Here is a 19,662-nt window from a genome sequence, read left to right as displayed (position 1 = left end):
CAATGGCACCTAAGAAGATCACCTTTGAGTTGCCAGCACAACTCCTTAACACTAGGCTACTAGAGCTACCCAATGAACCAAATACTATTTTCTTTTTTCATGGTATGCATTCTTATGAAATGTAAATTATTCAACCCAATTAAGTAGTTAAAACTCTTAACGCTTCTTTCCTGTAATGGTCACGACGGTGCCTAGTAGAACAGGGTATCAATCGAGAACGTTATGCAACGCTCTGAAATGGTCCTAAGAATGTAGCCACAGAAAAAAATTCGGAGCTCTGGACTCTTACGCTAGCTGACTAGCTTTGAGACTTACACCTCGCGGGACTTTAGTTTCCTCTTTGTAAAATGGGTCGTCGGACGAGGGGTGGATCGGAAAGGTCTAACTGAGGATGCTTTTGACGCCCTAAATGGAATCACTAAGGTTGGCAGAAAGCAAGACAGACTAGGTGTTGAGGGCAGCCCGCGAAAGAACCCACTACGCTCGGTTCCTTCCCAGGAACAACGTGCCGTAAAGTGCTGGGCGTGGGCGGAAGCAGCGGCGCCAACTCCCTTTCCGGCCCGCGCAGGCCCAGGCGCCTCAGCGAAACGCTCCGGCTACGCCCCGCGCTCCCCGCAATCTGGTTCCTGGGTCGTGCGGCAGGACGCAGTTGGCAGAGACACCGGAGGGGGGCGGGTCAGGAAGTAGGGGCGCTGCGGCCGGGAGCGGGGCTGGGGGCGGCCGAGGGTTCGGCGGCGCCGAGGCAGGGAGGCTCCGGGCCGCGTGGCATCCGGAGGGGCGCCCCGGCCTCCGCGGAGACGATGGCGGAGAAAGAAGGTGACGGCTGCGGGTTCCAGCGCGCCAACTGCCGCCTGTGGTCCCGGGAAAGATGAGCGGTGGCGCGAGGGCCCCGGAGGCCTGGGCAGCTAGTGTCCAGTGGCCGCGAGTGCGGCCGCTTGGGGAGGGCGGCGAAGTGAGGGGCGGCGGCAGGTGGATGCGAGCGAGGGGAGAGGTTCAGAAGGAGCAGAGCACATAAGCCGAAGTTTTGTCCTTAAGTGGGAAGCAGAGGTGGAAGTTAAAGTGGGATTCCGGGAGCGGGAGAGAGAGCTCTGCTGGGATGATTGACAGGGAGGGCTCCTTGCTGGTAATGGGCTGGAGGGCATGGCTGAGCTCAGATGTTGGTGAATGCATTTATCAGGGGTACGGAGAACATAGTCGAAAGTGACAGTTTACCAAAATGCCCCTCTTGGGTACCCCCTTTAAAAGGTCTGTGGACACAAACAAGTCCAGAATCAGAAGATGAAAGGAAACGCACCCCGAGGGTATAAAAAGAAGCAGGGATTTGGGGTGAACATGGGAAGGTGAATTGGAAGGGGACGAGCATGCAGAAATCGCAGAAGGTCATGGTTATAAGGAAGGGGGAAATGGCAAAGCGCGGAAATTTTAGGGGATGAGGATACAGGGACTACTTTGACAATGAAGTGGGTAGATTCGGGAAGGCTTTGCATGCCCCCCAGAGCCAGTGCCAGGGAAACTCATAGCAATTTGTATATATAGGGAATGTTAGTGTGAGAGAAATAGAGTAGGAAGGGAATTAATGATACAGCTAGTGATAATATAGCAAGTATGTATGATAGAATAACCTATGACACCCCCATTGGTTTCAGGACCAAATATATACGTGTGTGTGCGTGTGCATATATATGGACTTGACTAGGCAGTTAGATTTTGCATTCAGTGGGGAACATTTACTGGATAGAGCTGAGGAGCAGGGAATTTCAAGAATTTGGCAAAAAAATGTTTATTTTGGGTGTTGCTTTTTAAGTATAAGTATTGTTTACAGTTTTGACTTGCTGCCCGTTCGTCTGTGCTTTCTGGCCTGTTCATATTTATCTCCTCTTCCTTGAGATTTCAGAGGGTTGAAGTTGATCTAAATTTAAGGCATTCTATTTAAGAGCAACTTAAAAAACCCAAAAATCTGTTTTTCCTTAGGAAAGGGGGAATGCAATTTCATTTCTTTTCTTTTATCTATGGTTGCAGTATATATATATATATTTTAAAAACATTTCTTGATATTCCCCCCGCTCCTACTTATGACTAACTGCAAATTTAGGTTGGTTGGTAGGTATCTGGTGTGTTTCTATGAGTACTTTCATATGCTTAAGTAAAGCATGGGAGGGAGAGCCCTAAAACCAATGTGGTCCTTAAGATGCTATAATTACTACTAAGGAAATAGAAATCTTTATAATGTGGAACCAATTAAAAAGTCCTTGTTGTTGTTATGGACTGTCGAGCCTGGAACTGATATAGATGACCCTTTAGTGGGTATTCAGAGGCAGTAAATTGCTTGGTAGGAGATTGCTCATCAGTGCGGTTCCTTCACACTAGCCGGCCCTAATCCTTATAAAGACTTGTTATGTGCTGTTGACTAGGAACTGAGCCTTTGCTGACCCTCCGGCGGGCTTGCAGAGGCAGTACGTTGCATAGGAGGAGCCTGCCCTCTTTTCTCCCATGGTGGATTTGAACCAAGTGCCTCGGGATTGTTGGCATGGTAACTCCTTACCACAGTCCCTGTAGCATTTTATACAATTGAATTATAAAGTGAAACAAATCACTTGTAGAATTATGGGTAATTAAAATAATGAAATATCTTATATGGAATAATTCATGGGTTAAAATTATATTAAAATATAATTTCATTGTATTTTCACAATTCCATAAATATTTGAGTGCCTACTGTGTTAAGGGGATCTCTGGTGGTCTAGAATTTGCACTCTTAACCTAAAGACAGACAGTTCAGATCTACTAACTGCTCTTTGCCTTAAAGGTGGAGAGTCTCCGCCTGTGAGATTTTCAGCCTCTGAAACCCGCTGGACGGTACTTATGAGTCAGATCTTATTTGATGGAAGGAGTTGAGTTGCCTGTTAGATGGTGCAGAATAGGGCAAGGTTCTGAGCTGTTGCTTATAGGGTTGCTATGAGTCATAGCCAACTTGATGACGCTTAACCACAACTGTGTTAGGCTGGGATATAATTATCAACAATTAAGGAGAAATTCTCATTTATTCTAATAATGATAATATTTATAGCAAGTATGTCTGTGTTCTAGGCATTATCCCAAGTACTTTACCTTCAATGGTATACTGGATTTTTTTTTTAAAGAAGAGTGAGAATCCCAAAACACTTAATTGCATACACATGCAGAACCTATGCACAGACCAAGAAGCAGTTGTTTGAATAGAACCAAGGAACACTGTGTGGTTTAATATCAGGAAAGGTGTGCACAAGGGTTGTATCCTCCTTCTGTACCTGTTCAGTCTGTATACTGAGCAAATTATTTTTTTTTCTATAATTATATTTTATTAATTTTCATAAACATTTACAGAGATTTTGGGCTTCCACTCATTCATTGTTGCACTATTCTCTCTACCCTCCTCCCAGTTTGTTCTTGTCCAAATGCCACAGTGCTTATCAAAGCCAGTTCTGATTAATCTTCTTTGTCAGTGTATCCTTTGCCATTCCCTATCACTCCTCCCGGAGAGAGACTTCACCCTGAGTCATAAGGAAAAGGGGACGGCGTATTCTCTTAGCTACTTCCTGCTGAAAAGGGACGCTGTGGGTTTCAGGGTGAAGATCTTCTCTCACTACTCTAAAGGGCCCCTTTGGCAGTAGGAAACACATAGACTATTATGGAGATTGATTTGAGCAAATTATTTAAGAAGCTGGATGATATGAAGAAGAACATGACATAAGGATCAGAGGACCATTCATCAACAGCCTACTTTATGCAGATGACAACCCCCTGCTTTCTCAAGCTCAAAGTGAAGATGACTTGAAGCACTTAATGCAGAAGATCAAAGGCTACAGCTTTTAATATCGATTATATCACCACTGAACTAAGATGCAGCATCATGATAGATGGAGAAAAGTTTTGAATTGTCAGCTATTTTACTTGGATCCACAGTCAACACCATGATAAGAGTAGTTAAGAAATCAAAAGGTGTGTTGTATTTGGAAAATCTACTATTAAGGACTTTTCCGAGGCCAGTTTAAAGACTAAGATGTTCTTGATCCAAGCTGTGGTATTTACAGTTGCTTCCTATGCAGCTAAAAGTTGGGCAATAAATAATAATAAAAATTTGATGCTTCTAGGGAGCTCTAGTGGCCTAGTAGCAAGAAACTGTACTGTAATCTCAGAGGTGCATGGTTCGAATCCACCAGATGCTCTCCTGCTGAAGGAGGGACAATCTCGTCCTGTACCAGTCAGATCCGATTTGATGGTACATGCACAAAAAATTAAAAAATTTAAAAAAAAAATTGATGCTTTTGCATTGTGTTGGCAAAGAGTATTGAATATCCCATGGCCTGCCAAAAGAACAAACAAATCTGTCCGGAAGAAAGTGCAACCAGGGGTCTTCATAGAGGCAGGGATGGTGAGACTTTGTCTTACTTTAGCATATCTGCAGGCGGAATTAGTCCTTGGAGAGAGATACCATGCTGAGAAAGGTAGAGGGGTCAGTGAATGAGAGGAAGACTCTTATGGTGGATTGACACAATGACTGCTGAAGTGTGCTTGAGTATGACAGAGACTGGGAAGATGGCACAGGGTAGAGCAATGTTCAGATCTACTTAGGCTTACTGTGAAGTCATAGTCAACTTGAAGGCACCTAACAATAGCAATTCTTTGTTTTCAAAACACCTAGGTGTATTTACTGTAAAATTAGACTGAGTAAGCCATAGCATATTTGTGAAATTATTTCCATTTTTAAAAGCTTTTTTCTTGTAATTTCAATGACAAGTTATAGAGCAAATTTGCTTTTCCATTCAGTAATTCATACATGTTTTCTCTAATAACACTGCTTACAACCCCCACTTCTCATTATCAACACTCCACTGTGTTTACTCATTCCATCTGTTGTGTTTCTTACCCTTTTTCCTTCTGAGGCTTAATACTGGACAAATGTACTTTTGATCTTGTTTCCTCCTCTTCCCTTGTGTTTGCCATTTCTATCCATCCTTCTTGCCTGCCTTTTCCCCCGCCCTGCTCTCCCCCCCCCCCATGTAACACTGGACAGATAGTTGGACTGAAAATTGAGCCAAAGGGATAAGTTTGGTTCCATGCTTGAAGGTGTCCACCAGCCATGTTGATAATTATGTGCACGTCCTTGAGTTGAAACTGACTCATAGCTTCCCCTCCAGTGGGCTTTCAGAGGCTGTAAATCACAAAGAGGAAAGATTGCTCATCTTTCTCCCGTGGACCAGCTGGTGGATGTAAACGACACACTTTTTTGGTTGACAGCACAAGTCTTCAACCGCTAGGCCACCATAGTTCCCGCTAACAGCCATAGTCTCCTAGTTTTGCCAGGACAGTCTTCTCCTCTGTGAATTACTGCTCTGAAAGCCCACTGGAGGGTCAGCAGTGGGTTGATGGGACATGAAACCATACCACTTAAGTATGATCTTTTTAATGGTTTTGACTTTTGTTCCAAACTTGCCCCCCACCACCCTCCCCCGACTTCGCTGTGACTGCCAGTTGTGATCCCTCTCAGTGTAGTCAGCATAGGTAGCCAGGCACGGTCTAGTTTTTCTGGTCTCTAGCTTGTGGAGCCTGGGGTTTCTGTGGTTCCATTAACCCTTTGATTTCCACCCCCCCTTCTTAGCTGTAGAAGTGGGAAGAGACCAATAGTTGTAATTCAGATGGTTTATTTTTATTTTAAACAGATTGTATTTCACTTGTATCCAGGTGTTACTTTTCATTCCCTTGAGTTCATTGTCCCAGCATTTTCTCTAAGTAAATATTCTTCAGGAATTTGATCCTTAAAAAAAAGAAATGTGTTACTTGTAGCAATAAAGGATCATGATATTCAGTTATGCTTTCTGAAAAACCTGTTAGAGCAAAGAAAAAAGTGACAACCTTAAGTAGAATGGTGGTAACATTTTACTTGAAAACTACTAGGAGTGGATATTTGCAAGTTTTGTAGCCCTAACACAGTCCTTTAACAACCACTATCCATCCTGTGAGGTGGGTGGATGTTGTATGAATACTGAGTGATGGTGAGGTAGTTAGTTAAGGTCCTTATCTAAAACCAGTCAAATCTTTATCTTCATATATCTTTATAGTGTACCTTTTTTTTAAAATAATTTTTTAAAAAATAATTTTAATGAACATTTACAAAGACTTTGGATTTCCATTCATTCATTGCTGCACTTCTCTCCCTGCCCAACCCCCCCCCCCGGTTCGCTCCTCTGTTTGAAAAGTAAAAGGAAAAACTCCCTCCCTGGTACACAATCCCCCTGCACCCCGTCACTGCCCTAAGTGCATTCCACTATGCAACCTTAATTGTGGACTCTTGTGATAACCAAAATACCCTATCATATCACTTTTAAATTATTCTCTCCCTCATCTGTTTCAGTGCAGTATATACAATTTATCCAGTTTTTCTCAGTCTTACCCCAACCCTGATACCAGTCCCATTTTACAGCAGTGGCACCATGCAGTATTTGTCCTTTTGCGACTGAGATATTTCACTCAGCATAATGTCCTGCAGGGTGACCCATTTTGAATAATATTGCATGAGTTCTTTGTTTTTCAATGTAGCATAGTGTTCCATTGTGTGAATATACCACAGCTTCTCTATTCATTCACTCGTTTGTTGATGGGCACCTGGGTTGTTTCCAACTCCTTGCTATTGTGAACAAAGCCGCAATAAACATGGGTGTGCATATATCCACTTTGATGTCAATTATGGTCTCTTTGGGATATATTCCCAGTAGTGGAATTACTGGGTCAAATGGTATATTTATTTGCAACTTTTTGAGGAAGTGCCATACCGCCTTCCACAGTGGTTGCACCATTTTACAGTCCCACCAGTAGTGAATAAGGGTTCCAGTTTATACATAGAAACATTCAGTAAATCTGTCAGATAAACGAAAACATGTTTAATATAAAGTGATGTTTCTGTGTGTGTCAAGGAGTCACATGCACATTTGTTATTACAAACCCTATATACATACCCCTTTAATTTTTAATTTAGGTTTCATGAGGATTGGAGATGAGATTTTATAGTTAGAGGCTGCCAGCACATATGCTATGCAGTATGTGATTCTTCTGGACTAGAGACTGGAAAGAAAGTATTTGTATGGAAAGATTAACATTGTCATATAGTTTGACTTTTTCCCCCCAAAGGTGTTCTTTGCAATGCTGAAAAGAAAGCTTCAGTTTCATTCCACTGTTTCCTTATTAGAACTAGTAATCTAGTTTGCCTAGTTTCTTTGCATTAGCCTACTTAAAAATACCTGGTTTGTCTTTCACTTTTGAAGTTACATCAGTAGAGGGAGCTCTTGTAGCATAGTTTGCTTTTAATCTAATAAAGCAAAGTCTAGGATAGTTTAAATCCCAGTGGCTCCAAGTGAATACGATTCTTCACCTCCTCCCATGAGATCTCCAGCCTCACAAACCTGCAGGAAAGTCAGCTAAAAGTTGAGGTCTGTAAATAAAAGTGAAATGAAGTGGAATTGGCATCCATTCAGTTTTGTTTCTTGACAGATAAAAGGCTTAGAGACAACTTAAAAAATTGGCTAAACTTATACTACTAGATTTCTCATGAAATTAATAGATTTCTTATGTACTTTTTGCTCACTTTGTAATACCTCTGAAATTGACATGCATTTCACACATAAAACAAATAAGTGTTTCTCCCCTCTCGAAACATTGCTGTCAACATAGTATCATAAAATGTAAAGCATTTTAAAACAATGATGATATAATGGTCTAGATCTCTTATAAATTATTTGTATAGTTGATCACTATTAATACTGATTCTTCAGAGATGATTGTTAAGGTTTATAGGTTTTATATATTATTTGGGAATCTATGCAAAATTTATGGTATAAATTATATTTATAAAAGAAATTATTTGTATGAAACCAACATTTTATAATTCTAGCAAGTGATTTTATTTTACAAAAAATATTTTTGAAAAGAATTTTTTATAAAGAACATTTTATATCTAACTCTCCCTTTCCATTGCAAAGGACAAAGGTCACATACATTTGATAACTACCTTAATAGATTTGTTTACTGGATTTTTGAAATTATTAAATGAAATAAAAAAAAAATATCTGGTAACATTTTGGTTAAGCATAAAAATGCAACTATATATTCTACGAAGATGGAGCCAAAAGCAAAGAAGGAAGCCCCTGCCTTCCAAAACTGAAGCCAAAGCAAAGGCATTAAAGGCCAAGAAGACAGGCCTGAAGGGCCAAAAAAAAAGATTTGCACATCACCCACCTTCTGGTGGCCTAAGCTGCTGAAACTCTGAAGGCAGCCCAAAAACCCCTGGAAGATCGACCCCCAGGAGTAACAAGCTTGACCACTATGCCATCATCAAATTTCCGTTGACCACTGAGTCAGCCATGAAGATAGAAAGTAACAACAAACTTGTGTTCATTGTGGATGTCAAGGCCAACAAGCACCAAATTAAACACCTGGTAAAGAAGCTCTGTGGCATTGATGTGGCTAAGGTAAACACTTTGATTAGGCTGATGGAGAGAAGGCCCATGTTCGACCTGCTCCTGATGATGATACTTTGGATGTTGCCAACAAAATTGGAATCATCTAAACTGAGTCCAGCTGGCTAATTCTTAATACAAATTTTTCTAACCAAAAAAAAAAACGCAACTATATCCACCAGATGCTCTGCTGTAGAAGGAGGGACAATCTCCTCCTGTACCAGTCAGATCCGATTTCATGGTACACACACACAAAAATAAAATGAAAAAAAAAATTTAAAAATGCAACTAGCTTCTTATTTTCCCTTGTGTTCTTTTAAATATTTTTCCTCTTATATTCTTTTTAAAAATAAACTTTAAAATGATGACTTGACTTTTCAGAGCTCATTTGGCTTTTTATTTAAAAATTCATCCTTATTGATCCCTTCTGACTTTTGCTTTAAACAAGACAGGAAATTAAAGGGGTATCCTGAAAAAGAAATAGAGTAATAACTGACCCACAGTTATTTAGCGAAATAATAAACATTTGAGGTATGATAATAATTAATAATAATTGTAAATACTGCTTTCTAATGTATCTGCTGGCCTCACTGCTACAACTGTAGAAGTAGGTAACAACTAGACTAGTGAGATTAAATCCACTAAATACAATATTTTTTCTCACTGTGTTTTCTCACTTTGAACACCAGTGTTTACAAAGCTATCTTAGCAAACATACATTTGCTATAAAGTCATATTGAAACCCATTAATTTTTCTTGTTTTACATGTAAAGCTAGAAAAATGATATTATCTGCAGTAGCAACAGCAGATTAATTTTCTTTTTCACTTGTCTTTTTGGGTTCTTATCTCACAGCCTAAAGTTAGTAACAAAAGAGAAAATTTCTTTATTACAAGGAAGAGATACATTCTTGCAAAAATTGTAAACTTGGCAGGGATGCCCTGTAGCAACAGTGTAGTCATAAACTATCCCACAAGATAACTAATTCTAAATAGTACACTGATTTAATTGTATATAGGAAATTCACATTTTATTTGAAACTTAGTTTCCTGGTTTGGCGATAATGTCCTGCCTTAGTTTTTCATTGAAGATATGTATGGAAAATTTTTCTAAATGCTTTCCACAGCTGTATGTGTTATCACATACAATACTGCAGGACTGTGAAACTGCAGAATTTCAAGGATTATTAGAAAAAGTGAACTATGGTTTTATTGTCAGTATATTTTATATATTTTCTGTGTAAATTTTTATAATCCATTGTCATATGATACTGTTGGTTAGTGAGAATAATAAGCTAGCAATTGACTTTTTTTTCCCTAGATGTGATGGAAAATAATTTATCTATTTTGAAAATAGCATTATATCAAGAGTTCCCTGCTTTCTCCCTTGGACTTTGAAGAGGGAGAATTGGGGGGTGTAAATTAACTTTGGTAATAAGAAGTCTCAGTATGAATTTTGCTTAAGTGTTAAAAAGTTTAGTATATAGATTAAACCAGCTTGATTAATATGTTGCAATAACTCTTTATAATATTTTAAGGACCAACTGTAGAATTGCGCCAAAGGAAAAAACCAAAGTCTTCAGAAAATAAGGAATCTGCCAAAGAAGAGAAAATCAAAGATGCACCAATTCCTGAAAAAGCCTCGAAACGTGAGTTCAGTATAACTGACATTTTTTAATGCAGCTGTAAAGATAGTTAAGCCAGACATGATATTTTCTTATATTAAATCTATAAGCATATCTTAGAGTTAAGAGTAATAAAGTGTGTCATTGTATCAGCTACCTACTACTAGGTTTTGTTATAACTCTCAAACTTTGGGGATTTGCAACAAATACTTAATTTTTTTTAAGTATTTATTTTTAAAAATAATTATTTTATTATTATTTTTTTATGAAAGTTTACAGAAAACTTGCATGTTCATTAATGCATTTTTGCATATTTTCCTCCCTACCCCTCCCCCAGTTCACTTAAAAAAAGAGTCATTCATTATTGCATAATATCCTACCTCTTCCTACCCTATGCACCTCCCATTCTGGACTGTTGTCCTATAGATAATGCCTAATCATATATTCCTTTTGAACAGTTCTTTCCTTCATTTGTTACAGTGCAGTGTTCATTATTTATCCCCTCTTTTCTTAGTTCCTCCCAACCCCCATGTCTGTCCTGTTTTAGAATGGTAGCTTAAGTGTTAAGTATTATGTAGTTATTGTTATGTAGTATTTGTCCTTTTGTAACTGAGATAGTTCACTTAGCATAATGTCCTTCATGTTGTATAATATTTTATGAGTTCCTTGTTTTTCATTGCTGCATAGAATTCCATTGTGTGAATATACCACCGTTTCTCCATTCATTTATTGCTGGGCACTTGGGTTGCTTCCATCTTTTTGCTATTCTGAACAACACAGCAATAAACATGGATGTGCATATATCTGTTTGAGTGGCAGCTCTGGTTTCTTTAGGGTATATTCCTAGTGGAATTGCTGGGTCAAATGGTATTTCTATTTCCAACTTTTTGAGAAAGCGCCATACTGCCTTCCATAGTGATTGTAACAAATACATATTTTTTTTTACAAATACTTATTTTTGACTGATGTTACATATATTGCTACAGGTCAGCTGCTGTGGCTTCATGTGTCCTGCATTCTAAAATCCAGGCTGAAGAATAGTCTTCACTTGGGATATGTTTTTCTTGTAGCAAAGAAATGATCTATAGAGCAAGCAGAATCATGCAGTGCCTCATGAAGTTTCTGTTGTACCAGGATGATTGTACTTATATTCTCTTGATCCAAGCAAATAATGGAATGGGAACCATACCCTGTGTACAGAGTAGCATTGCAAGTCACATGGCAGTGAACTAGGACATATAATCTTTTCATAGAGAAGGAGAAAGTAATTGGAAACAAAATAGTCTACCACATTCTGTCCTTTTGGTCATAAATATTTACCTAAATATTTTGTCATAGACAAAATACACACATAACCTCTAGTCTGAGGAAGGCACTTAATTCAGTCGTGGCTTCGGTCTGGAAGATTCTAAGACCTTCTAATTTACATTGTCTAAATGTGATTTCTTCTTACCCAATGACCTATAAACTAGAAAGGACAAATTTTCTGTTATAACATGGGCCCCCAAGACCTCTTCACGTTTAGCAATTCCTTGGAAGCATTCATAGGATTTAAGACAGACTTGTGCTTAAAGTTATGATTTTTTACTGTGAAAGAATAACAAGCAAAATTAGCAATGAGAAATGGCTTTCTGAAAATAGCAGGTAAAAGCCTGCTATGTTAACTTTTTCATAACCAAAATATATGTTCCATTCAGAAAGAATAAGAGGGAGAGACATGTATCAGCCACTTGTCCTGCCAGATAAATATGAGATCTTCTTACCCTGCAGTTCACACTTGAGTGGCACTGTGATGTTAATAAAAAAGGTCAACTGTTTGAACCCACCAGCTTCCCTGAGGGAGAAAGATGAGACAATCAGCTTCCAAAATCCTATGGGACAGTCGTTCTCTCAGTGTTGCCATGAGTTAGAATTGACTTGATGGCAGTGGAATAACCCTGAGTTTAGGAGATGTTTCTTGATTAAGCCTAGCTTATTGTTCTCCATAGCCCTTGACTCTGCGATCCAGAGTCTTTTTTTACCCATATCTGAAGAATGAATGGAGAATATACTATCCTTAAGGCTGAATGGCTTTCTTAGATTATTTCTTGCAAAATTGAAGAACAGTTGAGGATTCAAAAGTTGTTATTCTATTTAAACAACCATAGTAATTTATAATTCAGATTAACTACTCTTGACTGTCTGCAGTCGTTGATCTCTAAACTATTGAAGAGTAATGCTGATGCTGTTAGTTTGAGAACTAAGGTGCACCTGATTTAGACCATGGTCTTTTCAGTCCTTGCTATGCTTCTGAGAGCTGGACAATGAATAAGGAAGACAGAAGAATTGATGCCTTTGAACTGTGCTGTTGGAGGAGAATGCTAAATATCACATGGACAGCCAAAAGAACAAACGGATATGTATTGGAGAATGAGAAGGTGAAGCCACATTGCTCCTGGGAAGCAAGGATGACAAAGCTTTGTCTCACATACTTTGGGCATGTTGTTAAGAGAGGCTGTTCCTTGGAGAATGACATCTTACTTGGGAAAGTGGAGTGACAGCAAAGCAGAGAAAGACCCCCAACCAAGTGCATAGACACAGTGACTACAGCAGTGGACTCAAGTGTCAGAGATGGTGAGGCTGGCCCAGGATAGGACAGGGTTCAGTTCTTTTGTTCACAGGGTTGCTGTGAGTCAGACGTCATGAAACAGCACCTAACAACAGTGACACTCTTTTAACAAGACAGTGTTTTCAAAAACATTATCAGCTTTATGCCTGTGAGTCTAATCAGCTCCCTTTGCTAACAGTTACACCTATGATTTTTTTTGAGATTTCCTCCTTAATTAAGATAGTTTTCTTAGCTTTTCTTGCCCCTTCTATCCCTTCCCCCAGTCCACTTTGCAATGTCCCTCTTCTTCCAGACTGTTGTCATACATATAACACCTCATCATATATTTCTTTTGGACTATTCTTCTCCTTATCTGTTCCAGTGCAGTGTTCATTATCTACCTTCCTATTCTCCCCTCAACCATCCATGTAAGTCCTATTTTATAATACCGGTGTTATGCAGTATTTGTCCTCTTGTGACTGAGATATTTTACTCAGCATAATGTCCTTCAGGCTCCTCCATTTTGTGTAATGTTTTATGAGCTCATTGTTTTTCAGTGCTGCATAATAATATTCCATTGTGTGACTGTACTAGTTTTTCTGTCCATTCATTTGTTGATGGGCATTTGGGTTGCTTGCATCTCCCTGCTGTTGTGAATAATGCAGCAATATACATGGATGTGCAAATCTGAAAACCTGTAATCTTTTCCAACCAGTTAAAGGTAAATTTGAGAGTTACATTGAATAGCAAAGGTTGATTAAGATGAATTCTCAAGGCAATGGCAAAAGTCAAAGACATGGCTGTCACACGGTTTGTTAAAAGGTGAAAAGTAAAAAAAAAAAGTATAAAGTATCCTTAGTAAATTCTTCCATTTAAGCAAGACTTGGGAGGAGACAACAACTAAAGATGTGATCTGACAATAGGTTGATAAGCTCCAGGTGCATGTAATTAAGCCTTTGGACATACCTAGAAAAGAATTTAGGATATATGTATTGCTACGTTGAGGTAAAAAGTTGACCAAATTTTTATTTTTCTTGTAGTTATTTATGACCCTTTAAAAACCTAATCATCAAAATTCATTGAACTGTACACTTTAAGTGATAAAATTCACTGTCGTTTATTGTATAGGTGGAGCCTTGGTAATGTAGTGGGTTAGGTGTTGAACTGCAAACCCATCATTGGCTCTTTGGGAGAACAGTGAGGCAGTCTGCTCTTGTTAAGGGTAACAAACTCAGCTCTGCTTGCTTCATCCTGTAGGATTTCTATGAGTTAGAATTGACTCAATAGTAGAAAATGTATTTGTGTTTATAGAATAAAAATTTTTCCTATTAAAAAAATTCCTTGATGAAGAGGATAACAACAAAGAAAGGGTAGTAATTCTGAATGAACCTGTATTTTTTTTCCTTTAGATACTCTGTACTCTATTCCTTTTAATCTAGGTGTTTTGGTGTCGGGTGGTTTTTTTTTGTTTTGTTTTTTTTTCATTGATGTTGTTGCTAGGTGCATTTGAGTATAATCCATAGCAACCCTGTGAACAACAGATCTGAGCCATGTCCTATCCTGTGTCATCTTCACAATCTCTGACACACTCGAGCCCATTGCAGCAGTCATTGTGTCAATCCATTTAATTGAAGGTCTTTCTTCCTTTTGTCGACCCTACACTTTTCTAAGTATGATGTCCTTTTCCAAAGCATAGCCTCTTTTAGCCACCTGCCCAAAGTATATGAGATGGAGCTTTATCATCTTTGTCTCTAAGGAGAATTCTGACTGAACTTTCTCCAAGATAATATCATTTGTTCTTTTGGCAGTCCATGGGATATTATTTTTTTTTTCTTTCTTTCTTAATTTTAATGCAAGTAGGGTTGCCTGTCATTCATTTTTGCTCTTTTCTCCCCACCCACCCCCTCCTCCTCAATTCACTCTTCTTGAAAAGAAAAACTCTTTTCATTATTATGCAATCCCTCCCCCCCCAAGTCCACGCCACTATGCAGCTTTCACTTTGGACTCCTGTCATGACAGTAATACCCATCCATATGTCTCTTTTAAACAGTTCTCTCCCTCATCTGTTTCAATACAATATACATCATTCCTCCCCTCCTTTTCTGTCTTCCCTCAACCCTGATGTTAGTCCCGTTTTACAACAGTGGCCCTATGCAATATTTGTCCTTTTGGGACTGAGATATTTCACTCAGCATGATGTCCTCCAGGGTCGTCCATTTTGCGTAATATTTCATGAGTTCCTTGTTTTTCAATGCTGCATAGTATTCCATTGTGTGAATATACCAGAGCTGCTTTATCCATTTGTTTGTTCATGGGGATATTCTTTATTTAGGTTTTTTCTTGCTGAGGTAAAATAGAGAAAAAGTTTTCCACTATCCATTTTAAACGTTTTCAGCACTTCAAACAACAATAATACCTTATTTTCTTCTCCTCCCAGTTCCTAGTAACTACTCATAAACTTCCGTTTCAGTACATTTACAGTGTTGTTTTTATAGCCCAGTCAACTCCTAGCAATCCTGATGAACAATGGATCTGAATTCGACCCTATCTTTTGCCATTCTCACCTCTGCGTGATAATTAAATCCATTGTTATAGTCATCATGTCAACCCATTTTGTTGAGGGTCTTCCTCTCTTTCTGACTCTCTCCTTTCCCTAGCATGATATCTCCTCCAATGCTTGGCCTCTCTGAACAATATGCCCAAAGTATAAGATGATAAACATATTTGCTTCTAAGGATCACCCTTAGAGGTCTTTTGGCAGTCCATGGGATATTCAATACTCCTCTCCAACATCACAACTCAGAGGCATTGATTCTTCTGTCATCCTTAGTCATCGTCCAACTTTCAGATGCATAGCAAGTAATCAAGAAGACTGTGGCCTGGGCTAGGCACACTTTGGAGAAGTCCCTGACAGCAGATTTTCTTAATGCAACATGTCTTTTCTTCGTTCTCCCCTTTTCTTTCTTTTTTTTTTTTTTTAGATTTTAACAAAAGTTTATACACAGGTTGGGTTTTCATTTATTCATTGTTGCATAATTCACCCCCTCCCCTCCCCTTCTTCTTCCCGCAGTTCACTTTGCAGTGCCTTCTTATTCCAGATTGTTATAGCAGCATATCTTTTGATTTCTTGACTTCTGGTACCAAGGATGTTGATTGTGATCCATGATGTGAACTTGTTGACAGTTTCATTTTTAAAACAATTTCAAGTTTACAGGAAGATTGAACAGCTAATGCAGAAAATTGCCACATTTATTCGCACACTCCCACTCCCTCATGGTTTTTACTATTAACAGTTTATGTTTGAATCATTAATTTGATACAATTGAGGAACCAAGGTTGAACATAATAATTAAAGTCTGTGTTTTGTTCAGATTTATGTAGTTTTTTTAACTTAATCTTAGACCCTATCCAGGATATCAAATGTGTAGTTGTTACATCTTAGGTTTCTCTTGAGTGAAGTAGTTTCTCAGACTTTGTTTTTAATGACTTGAGTAATTTTGAGGTATGTGTTTTTACATGATTAGTATGGAGTTTTCAGGAGAAAGACAACTAAAGTTAAGTGTCATTTCTTAGCATAACAGAGGTACATACTAACTTTTGATTATTTTGAATATGTTTTTACAGATGTATTATTCCAGCGCTTTGCAAAGTTTTTCATTGGCTGTCTTGCAGCAGCTACAAGTGGTATGATGTATGCCCTCTACTTATCTGCTTACCATGAACGGAAATTCTGGTTTTCTAACAGGCAGGTAAGAGGAAAGAATTTCAAACATGAAAGGTGGTTTAGTATTTTACATTAATTTGGCCAGTATGTTCTCCAGTTAGCTAAACTAATGTGTGTGAGTACATATTACAAGTGTTATTTGGGTGCATTAGATTAACCGTGATCTCATTGCTCTTTTGGGAACTCAGTCACAGTATCAACCGTGAAATATTTAATAAAATGTATTTCAAGGCTAAAAATAGAGACTAAAGAGAAAGCCTGTCTCCATGCAGTTTATTAATCATAGAGATTTGATGACATTGAAGTGTTACAAAGTCATTTAATTAACCTGTTAATACTTTTCCCCCCCCTGTTAGTACTTTTAATAGTTCACATTTCAGAAACAAGTGATGGAAATTTCAGCATTAAATTGTTTTTTTAAAATTATTTGATTAGATTTATTTTCAGGGTAGTGCTAAAACAGTTAACAGACCTATTTATTAAACAGTAGTCTCTTAGCAATATATTTAATGTCAGTTTTATTCTTCACTAACTATACTTATGCTCATGATTTCCTAATTTGATTTTTTCAGACTTGACCATCATATCTGTCTGTAGTATGAACGGGCCTGGTTCTCAGTGTTCGCATGTGACTATAAAACTAAGAAAAAATATTAAACCTATTGGCATCAAATGAATTCTAACCCATTGCCCCTATAGCACTGCCCCATAGAGTTTCCAAGGCTAAAATAGGGAAGCCAGCTGCTACATCTTTTTTCCACTTGTACAGCTGATTGGCTGAAACTGCTATACTTTGAATTAGCAGAGAAAACTTTGACCACTGCACCCCGAGTTCCATCTTGACTTTTTGAGCTCAGACTAACTTAGTATTTTTTGTTTTGGTTTATGAGTTCTTTCCTTTTTTAACAAAAAGCCAGTTAATTGGAACACTAATTTTTGTTTTTAAGCAACTGATTTACCTATTACCTATTAAAACATATCAAAGCAATTAACTCACACTGTTACTGTAGCTTATGCAGATTCTTTCAAGACATTATGCAGATTAACTAGGAATAGTTCACAACACTGAATGGACAGTAAAATTATCTATGGTGCTTTAAAAAAATTGTTGTCATATACTGTTGAGTCAGAACTGACCTGTAAGTGACCCTCCAGTGGCTTTTCCATGGCAGTAAATCACATGGGAGGAGATTGCCCATCTTCCTCTAATGAAGCAGCTGCTCCCTCACATTGGCAGATGGGTAGAAGTAGTGGTTGGGTTCAGTATTTTTTTTTAAAGTTTCTATGTAATTCTTTTATAGGCAGTATTGAGAATACCCAGAGGCTGAAAATATAGAAACACTTTGCTGTTTTTTCCCTAAAAGTCTTGTGTCTGAGTCAATAGGAATGCCATCACCTGGAAATTCTTTTAGGATTGGAGACTGTCAGGACATGCTTCAGAATAAGAACATACATTTTATTAAGATATCTCGATGTTTTTAACATACATTAAAGTTGAGAAGCATAAGAAAGAGTTTAACTTTTTAAAATCTTAGAAGCAAATCTATTGCCATTTGTTAAAAAATTATTTTAGTGGACATTTATCTTTTTTAGATTATTATTCCCTTATTTCCCCTCTTAAAAATATTTCCGCCCCCACACTTTCCTTTATTGACATTATATTTCATCCAGTCATTGTCATATACTACCTTTTACACAATTAATGACCATTAGAATATGCCTACCATTTAGGGAGCTCTGGTTGTCTAGTGGCAAGAAGCTGCACTGCAATCCCAAAGGCACATGGTTTGAGGCCACCAGACGCTCCACGGGAGAAGGATGGGCAGTCTCCTCCTGTGTGATTAACTGCCTCTGAAAACCTGATGGAGGGTCAGCTATGGGTCTGTTCTGACTCTGTGGTACACATCAACAACAACAACAGAGTATGCTCACCATTTACCCATTACCCAGTCTTTTCAGCTCCCCACAAGATCTTTCCCATTTCCTTTCCTCCCCCTCTTCCCACCAGATTGTGCAACCTTGTGATTTCACTCCAGTTGGGTATCATCGAGTTGGACTTGACCAGTGAATTTTCAAGGGAGGAGACTGTCCATCCTTCTCCCACAATGCAACTGGTGGATGCAAACTGTATGCCTTTGGATTGCAGCACAAGTTCTTAACCATTAGGCCACGAGAGCTCCCAAAGAGCCTCTTAGGAATAAAATCTACATGTATTTACTGTATTCATGAAATTAAGATGGAAAATGTAGAATATTATTTCATGCCTCTACCCAAGAGGAGAGACCGGTCCTTGGAGAGGGACATCATGCTTGGGAGGGTGGAGGGACAGCGCAGGAGAGGAAGGCCCTCTCTGAGGTGGATTGATTCAGTGATTGGGATAATTGGGATGGGAGTGTCAGAGACAGTGCGATTGGCACAGGACAGAGCGGAGTTTAGGGCTATTGTACATAGGGTCGCTATGAGTCCCAGGCAACTCGACGGCACATAACAACAACAACACCCAAGATTAATATTCTCTTAATTGAGGAAAAAAGGTTCCTTTTTCAAAAATATCTAGAGAAAATCTTGGAGATTTATAGTGCGTGGAAAAATATTGTGGTTGTTCTCGTGGCCTAGTAACTAGAAGTTGCACTGCAATCCTGGAGGCGCACAGGTCAAATCCACCAGATGCTCTGCTGGAGAAGGAGGGGCAGTCTCTTCCTGTACCAATCAGATCCGATTTGATGGTACACACACATAAAATAATAAAATAAAAAATTGTGGTTGTGAAAAGTTATAATGAAAAAATCCATTTAGCTTTGTTTAATCCAGTTTAACTATAAAGCTCTTTTTAAGTAATACTCATCTTAGATAAATTTTGTTCATTATTAGTCTTTGAGAAAACTGCTATAAATAGTACCGTTTGTTCTTGCATTCCATTAATTGTTAAGCATTGCGTATGGAGAGAAATAGAGTGTGATTTTAAAAGACTACAGATTCAGCATCAAAATGCATAACATTTCCTAATATCTTTGATTCCTCTATTCTTTATAGCCCATTTCTAGGAATTTTAAGACTCACTTATATTTCTGGTAGCTGATTTAAAAATCACCAATTAGAGTTTGCCATTTAGTATACTGCAGCCTCCGCCGCCCGCCGCCCCTCAGCCAGCAGCTCCAGCGCCACCGCGGGCCGGCGGTGCTCCGGCGGGAGGGAGCGAGGCAGGCGGGCGGGCGGCTGCCTGAGCGCAGCGGAGGCGG

The 19,662-nt window shown here is 38.7% G+C and overlaps 1 protein-coding gene across 1 annotated transcript in view; it reads left to right on the top strand.

The window, feature by feature from the left end:
* The first annotated feature begins 730 nt into the window (after positions 1–730).
* DPY19L4 (dpy-19-like 4 (C. elegans)) overlaps positions 731–19,662 on the top strand; it is a 59,769-nt gene continuing 40,837 nt past the window's right edge. Inside the window, exons 1-3 of the mRNA XM_006884581.1 lie at positions 731–816; positions 10,026–10,136; positions 16,324–16,448. Of these exons, the coding sequence (XP_006884643.1) occupies positions 801–816; positions 10,026–10,136; positions 16,324–16,448 (252 nt within the window). The 5' untranslated portion in view covers positions 731–800. The remainder of the gene's footprint in view (positions 817–10,025; positions 10,137–16,323; positions 16,449–19,662) is intronic.

The sequence above is a fragment of the Elephantulus edwardii genome, unplaced genomic scaffold (genome assembly GCF_000299155.1).
Source record: "Elephantulus edwardii isolate Elephantulus edwardi_28Jun2011 unplaced genomic scaffold, EleEdw1.0 scaffold00036, whole genome shotgun sequence".
Lineage (NCBI taxonomy): Eukaryota > Metazoa > Chordata > Mammalia > Macroscelidea > Macroscelididae > Elephantulus > Elephantulus edwardii.
The sequence above is the reverse complement of the archived record's forward strand: the minus strand, read 5'-3'. Positions and strand labels throughout refer to the sequence as shown.